Source organism: Macrobrachium nipponense, chromosome 5, assembly GCF_015104395.2.
Source record: "Macrobrachium nipponense isolate FS-2020 chromosome 5, ASM1510439v2, whole genome shotgun sequence".
Classification (NCBI taxonomy): domain Eukaryota; kingdom Metazoa; phylum Arthropoda; class Malacostraca; order Decapoda; family Palaemonidae; genus Macrobrachium; species Macrobrachium nipponense.
The window spans coordinates 54835990-54844025 of record NC_061107.1 but is presented as its reverse complement, the minus strand read 5'-3'; the positions used below and the strand labels follow the sequence as shown (position 1 = coordinate 54844025).

General features: G+C 36.4%; 1 protein-coding gene across 1 annotated transcript in view; it reads left to right on the top strand.

Moving 5' to 3' along the window:
* Positions 1-3193: 3193 nt before the first annotated feature.
* LOC135215337 (uncharacterized) overlaps positions 3194-8036 on the top strand; it is a 145263-nt gene continuing 140420 nt past the window's right edge. Inside the window, exon 1 of the mRNA XM_064249897.1 lies at positions 3194-3292. Coding sequence (XP_064105967.1) covers positions 3268-3292 — 25 coding nt within the window. The 5' untranslated portion in view covers positions 3194-3267. The remainder of the gene's footprint in view (positions 3293-8036) is intronic.

Below are 8036 nucleotides of genomic sequence, written 5' to 3'. Positions count from 1 at the left end.
TTCCCTTTTGAAATGCTCTTGTTTCATCTCTGATTTTTCTCTCTTTTGCTTCGTCTTCTCGGGCTTTAGACTCGTCAGCTGGGAAAATTAAAGGCTTTCCAGAATAAGCTTCGACTGCATTAGAACAAATGGACCTTTTACTCCGAGAGTCTACCCTTTGCTACTCTCTCTCTCTCTCTCTCTCTCTCTCTCTCTCTCTCTCTCTCTCTCTCTCTCAAGAATTGAACTGTTAAAACATAACAGTTCAAGAGAGAGAGAGAGAGAGAGAGAGAGAGAGAGATGAACTAATAAGGACTAAAATGTTGAAACAGAAACTCCAAATACAAAGAAAAAAAGAAAAAAAAAATTAAAGGGACTTGGGGAGAGAGAGAGAGAGAGAGAGAGAGAAGAGAGAATGACTAAATAAGAACTAAAATGTTGAATGCAAAGGGACTTGCAGAGAGAGAGAGAGAGAGAGAGAGAGAGAGAGAGAGAGAGAGAGAGATATTAAATGAGAACTCTGAAATGCTGAAACAGAAACTCTAAGTACAAAGAAAAAAAGAAATAAAAATGTGAAAGGACTTGGAGAGAGAAAGAGAGAGAGCGAGAGAGAGAGAGAGACAGAGAGAGAGAAGGCCGAGATGAGAATTAGAGATGCTTTGGCCCTTAATGCGGTCCTCATTGGGTTTAAGTGGGTGAGAGTGGAGCCCTGATTCCCCACTTGACACGAGATCAACCTCCGTTTCAGTGTCACCCGAATTCGCGGTCCTTTTGGCCCCACCGCAGAAGTATAATTAGTGGGACGTGTCTCATTAGCGCTCCAGGTGCGCTGAGGAAGAAGTCGAATTTCCTTCTGAGTTTGTTTTAGTTTCAAGTTTTGTTTTTCTTTTCCGTTCTATCTTTTAGACTGTCAAGGTTTCTTATTTTGCGGAAGAAAAACTTTTTTTACAGTACATTTTACAGTGCTTTTCTGTATATCTTTGATGGTTTTCCTATTCATTTTAAATATATTACGTCATCTTTCTCTGTAGTAGCTCTTGACGCTCTTTTGATAATTGGATATGTACATAATTAGACTCTGTTCCTTAGATTCATCATCAAGGTATTAATTGGTACTAAAAAATCTTTTAGTCTGTTGAAACACTTGAAACGGCATAATGGGTAAACGGGCAAAATTATTTCAGCAAGACGGGAAAGTCCACTGTTTTATATTTATTTTATATATTTTTTATTCTATTTTATTTTATTTTACTTTGAAGAAACAAGATTTCTTTGCGATTTTTGTTGCCACAATCTATTGTTTCCTTGAGCTATAGAAAACAAACAAAGGTTAGGGTATTTGCATTTTGTTACATCGATGAAAATACGCAAACTTTCATCATTTTAACGAATATCTGCATCGTACCTTTTGTGTAATATTTGTTGGAATGGAAAGTTAAAAGCTGCTATTTGCTTTTAAGAGGAAAAAGTAAGTGCTTTTGCCTTCAGCGAAATATTCTGCTGAGGATGACGTGAACATGAATGCGGGTCTTGAGAAAACTAGCAGCTCCTTTCGTGAGGTTCCAGCCTCGAAGAAGATTAGAAATTTGTCTTCCTCAATTGACTAGAGCCTACTTTATATTGTTTCTTTTTCATTGTTGAGGTCAAAACTTGTACGCACTGGATGGTACACTTTCTAATGAATACACCTAGTCATGACTGACATGCTGACCTTTCTCCTTTTAAGGAAAAGTCATTTAACAATCATTAAATCCATTTCTGATTATCTCATATATTTACAAAGAAGCTGTAAGTTACTGTATGAATCGCTAAAACGTATTATTACTTTATACACTACTTAAATGAGCTTTGAAGAATAGAAATTGAATATGATATAAATAAGACGTAGATCTTGAATATTTAGGATAGTTAACTTTTATCATTCCATCTCTCCTTAAATTGCTTTTTAACAGAGATGGTTCCTTGAAGTTAGGTAAATAGGGAAGAACGTTAAAATAAAATGGGTTTTACGTGTCTTTTGTTCCTTTGCGATTGTTTTGCTCACTTTATGAACTCGATGGGAAATTTCTGTCGTAAGGTGTCAGCCCTCTGCTCCCCTTTACGAAAGTCGTTGAGCCCATAGGATCGTTTGCGTTCCTCGAACAAATTTACGCGTGTTTTCCGGGGTCCGGGAGGTGGGGCGGGGGTGGAGATACGGGAATGATGAGTCATCATGAATCGTCGTGACATTCTGAGTATTCGTCAGTGCGCTAACGATGTGGAACTTGATTTTCATGTCGTTATCCAATGACTTCAGAATAAAAAAAAGATAGGGTAAAAAGGCAAAATGATTACGGAATTGATATATGCGCTCTTTGGAAAATAGGAGGGAGAGAATAATATAGGACACTGTATTTATAATAAAAACAAAGTCAGTGAGAATGGAAACCTCTGATGAATGACATATCTAAGTATAATTCCCTTCCTTTGTGCCAAGCTTGTTTGAAATCCGTTATAATGCAACTAATATAATATTGTATTAATTCAGTTTCATCGGTGATCAATCTTGCAAATGTATATTTAAATCTGCCCCAATTTACTTCATTTCTCAATGTCTAATTATTTGTTTTTATATACCTATTTGTTTATGGTGTGTATATATATATATATAATATATATATATATATATATATATATATATATTATAATATTATATTAATTATATATATATATATATATATAATATAATATATATACATATATTGAAATTTATGCATAAGAATTTATGTTTTAATGCGCTTTGTAATTGCTATATATAAAGCTATCACTGGCAATCAGGTCCTTTGTACAAGAATCAGTATTTATATATATATATATATATATATATATATATATATATATATATGTGTGTGTGTGTGTGTGTGTGTGTGTGTGTGTGTGTGTGTTTGTGTGTGTGTATGTATGTAGGTATGTATGTAGATTTTTATTTCTATTGTCTCAACGTGAACTCTTCATTTCCGGGAGATGAATTGTTGCTTCCTCTCTTCTCATTTCTTTATCCGAACCTCCGCTCCGAAAGCGGCCTAGAATCTTCGAAAATGTCTTCGTCTTACGTTTCCTGTATTACACCAAAATGTATTTATGAAGATTTTATGTCATTTTTCCAGAATAGACTTTATATTCGATACCTCTGATCTGAGATCGTCTTCTAACTTGACTTACCCTTCTATCTTTCAGGTTGGATAAGGTCACGTACCTGGAAGGTCTTGGCACGGCTGATCTTTGCCTCCGGAGGAGCTCTACTGCGGCATGCTGTTGATCATCTTCCTTTTATGTGAGTTCTCAGATCGAGACTTTCCTAAGGGAAGCATTCGGGGAAAATATATTAGATGCATGAGAAAGTTGCGATCCTTGGATTGCATAGTCAGTTGACTGCTTCTTTTTACCCTACTCGAAAGGTTGGACTTTTCTTCCCCCTATATTTTCATGTTTCATATAATCGTCTAATTAAAGAAGGACGCAGAGGGTTTCATTATGAATCAGTATATATATATATATATATATATATATATATATATATATATATATATATATATATATATATATATATATATATATATATATATATTATACAATCAATTTGGCAAATGAAAAATAAGAGGTAAGGTGTAGGTTCCTGACTGGTTCGACTTTACTTCCAAGCTTATTGACGTTTATCGGTATTGTCCCTTGAGAGCATATTGTGAATTTTAACCAAATGAATTTTGAAAGCCACTCCTACCTTGACACCCGCCTGTGAGTGGATCTGCAGTCTCAAACGATGCGTGTATGTTCGTCAGTACTGTCTCTGTAGTATATATATTTGTGACTTCTAATACTATGTATCAGTCCTTCGTCAGTGGCTTGGAAATAAAGTCAAAACCGGTCAAGACCTACACCTCATCTCTTATTTTTTGCCAGTGGATATATATATATATATATATATATATATATATATATATATATATATATATATATATATATATATATATATATATAAGGTATACAGGAGCGCAGACATAAGAGGTTCAGGAGGTCCTTAGATACTTTATATGTAGGCCAAGATTTATTATCATAAAACGTTTCGCAGAACAGTTTATGCATCTTCAGTCTTTTAAAAGAGAAATACATATATTAAGAAATAAATACAGGGATTCACAATAGTATTTAGGTTAAAATGCAATGAAAATATAAGTAGTTGAAAAAAAAACCACTGAGGTACCAACCATCTAGAATGGAAGGAAAGCAAGGAATGACTTTTGAGAGAGCCAGGTCCAAGACGTTGACTATGCCAGATGTAGAGGTAAAGCCGAGGTGTTGTTATTCAATGGGGAACCAGTTTTTTAATAAATAGTGATTCCAAGGTAGTCAGGTGGTACGGGTCTTTAGAGTAACCTATTATCGTGAAGTGTTGTTTCGATACATTTATTTTACATTTGGCGGTATGATTCTTGATATTAGAAAATTCAGGATTGCTAAGTCTCTGACCTGTTGTAACTGAAACCCATATGGCTACAAATCTCATCTGCAGTAATATTCGAGTAGATCCCACGTAAGTTGCAGGGCATCCTGCGCATGTGAATTTATAAACAACGCTGGATCTCATAAAGTCCTGCAGACGATCTTTGAAATTAAAGAGTGAGCCAATTTTGCATGGATTGTTTGAGCTTAGATTAATTTTGGAAGAAGGAATTTCTTGTTCTATTATTTGTGTGAGTCCAAGAGAAAACTTCGAGTCTGTTATATATGGAATCGACACATACATCAGTTTCTTTGGGACATCCATTAGCGGAGGAGATGGTTGGATATAGTTTCTTGCTAATTTATTTATTATATTATGTACAATGTCCTTATGATAGGAATTTTTCTGAAAAAGGGTATTAAAAATTTCATTTCGTTATTTGCCAGTTGGAAGAGTATTTCAAAGCCCTATAAACCAGCGTGTATATGGTAGTTATTTTAAAGGTTTTCTGACAAGAGCTATAGGAGTTATTAGCAGTCGTTTACTTTTCGAAGATCGCTGTGGTGTGGCTTGTACAGATATCATACGTTGCCAATTTATTTGTTATGGTGATCATATTAGCTTCATGGAGTCTACTGAAATAGTTATTATTCTTGAAATGTGATTCTTAGTTTGCATCAGATATTTTGAATATATCTTATTTCGTATATTCTTCGTTGAAACCTCAGTTTCATTAATGAAAATGAAGATATGGCATATATTTTCCCCGGCGATGCCAGATCTGAGTTCAGGGGACCTATGGTTTTAAGAGGATTTAAAAGGTCATGGTCAATATCATTAAAGGATACTCGCACTCGATCACCCACTGTGTAAAGTATGGACAGCCCAGCCCAAGTGACTCCCGTAAACGTCTTCACCCACCACCTAGGCCAAGGAAATAGTTTATAATTTCCTGAAATACTTAATTTTATAAAAACATCTTGAAGATCCTGTAACTGATGTTTCGAAGGCTATCCAGAGAACATCTGGATCAACAAAAGTGTTAGAAATGACTATTCGTAGACTTAAGAAGCAAGAGAGTCGGGAAATATAGTGGAATCTCCAGTATTTCAAAAAAGAAAAGAGAAAGTGAGTCCTTTGACTAACTTGGATGATTTTGATAAAAATGTTATGCAGAGAAGGAATGAGTGGTTGCCTTTTCCAAGGTCATGATAGATCGATTGACTTATGAATTTTGTTTCAAGTCCAAACACCGGAGCCAACAGGCCACTCAACGCATCTATAATTATAGAAAGAGAAAGAAGGAATAGCAAAGTAGAATCGGGAATGAAAAAAAAAGGAGTTAACAGGGAAGAAGCAAACCCTTTCCCTCGACTCCCAAGGTCTAAATCGAATCCTCCTAAGAAGGATTATATCTGCGGGAAGCATTTAATGGGACTTACATACCCGTAGATATGACAACTCTGCCTTTTCTACCTGGCCCCACCCTAGCGATCTTAGAAAAGTAAACGCACTATAGTGACAAGGATGTCCAGAAATGGTAATTTGTTTTCATTTTCTATCTCCAATGTGAGTTTAATGTTAGGATGTTGTAAGTTAATAGATTCCAAAAAATGTGCTATTTGCCATTGATATCTGAAAAGTGCTAATGTGTCGTCAACATATCTTCTGTAATAGACTGGTTTACAAGAAATAAGACAATTGTCTAAAAATTCTGTTTCCAAATATGACATAAAAAAAGCTGGCAAATATTAGCCCAAGCTTCGACCACATAACAACTCCATCGACCTGCGAATAGAGTCGTTGATTGAAAATAAACATAGTAGCCTTGCACAGCAAGTTCAAGAAATTGTTTAAAAAGGTTATAATTCCCGTAGATTTCTTTCTTCAATCTATTCCCCGTCAAAAGGTAGTACGCCGTTTTCGTCAGTGTCTTAAGCTTCCATAACATTTCGCTGATTCAGTCACTACTCTTTTTCAAAACTTAGCTTCCATTCAAATAGGGAGAGTTCTGAGGTAGAGAGCAGTTATTGTCATTACCCTGAAACTGCTGATATGAATACACACATTGGTTAAGTATGCATGTGGAAAGACGCGAAGAAATCCGCAGGTCTTTGTTGTTGTGAAACTGAATAGACAGAAAAAAAAGATGACTATTAAGATTTCAGTTTCCAGCAACAGTGGCTAAAATTTTAAAATGCAAACGAAGCAAACAAAACCCAAAATGCTTCAGAATATCAGTTCTGAAGGAAAAAGTACTCATTGCTGGAAAAGTTATTGTTCTTCTCTCTCTCTCTCTCTCTCTCTCTCTCTCTCTCTCTCTCTCTCTTTGCCGTAAGCGAAAACTTCCCTCGTTACAGATCCCACTCGGACGGAGGTCAGTTCAATTGTAACAGAAGAGGTCCTGAAACCCAGAAGGACAATCGAGCACTGTAATGATCAACCTTCGCCCCTTATGTCCCGGAAGGATCTGGTATTGGATCGTTTCATTCATTCGACTGCGAATTTGGTCACGCTGTCAATCATCCGAGGTCAGTTTCGATAAGATCTCGTGGATGAGCTGATGATCAGAATCGACAAAGGATCCCACATCGGTCAGGAATCCCTCTATGAGGGATCTCGTGCCTCCCATATACCGAAGGAATTAAGGAGGCTCCAGACTGGTAGTTTTTATTTTTCATGTTTAACTTTTAAAGGCAAATGAGATCAATATAATTTGCTTTCCATACGTAGCTGGAGTAATCGAAAGTGTAATTTTTGAAAAATAAAAACTTCAAGTTAATTTAGAGTATTTTGGAGGAGAGCGGAGTAAGCAGCCAGGCTGCAACATTAACAAAAATGTCTTCAGTGGCCTATGGAACATCAGAAAGATGTGGGAAAGATGCAAAAGGAAACTTCATTATGTTTATTTGAAACTAGGATTTCAAGTACAGGTCATAACTGCTTTTCGTATAGTATTATTTTTAATGCATTGGAATGGTACTTATACCACAGCAGCACCAATCAAATCAGTAATGAGAAATGCAGCACTCTGACTGTAAAGAGAAATCAATCTTCGGTCAATGTTCCGCCTGACATCTGTCATCCTGGGTCAGTTATTGTAGCATAGGCGACATAGGGGGTAGTTGTCAGTGTACCTTAAGTGGCGCACCGTGAGCATTACTATAATGGGAGGTCGCCGCTTCTCTTTTGGTCCCTAACTGCACCCACTCGTTATCCTGTACTTGATCTCCATTCCCGCTCCCATTCTTCAATCGTGCTGTCCAACCTTTCTAACTATTATTTCTTATCGCATCCGGGAGATGTTCCCCCAGTTCCACCTGTAGACCCTTGGGCTTCATTTCCTTATTTTCTGGATCACTACATCTTGCTGTCCAACCACTCCAACTCCCTCTCTAGCCTAACTTTCATTAACTCGAGCAACAGGACTGTCAAGTTTCAAATGAGATCTCACCATTTACAAGAAGACTGGGGCTTCATATCACAAGCTAACTGTGCCTATTATCGTTCCACATGGCGATATGATAAGGGCAACGTCCAATATAAACGATCTTATCTTCATTGTATATCATTCCTG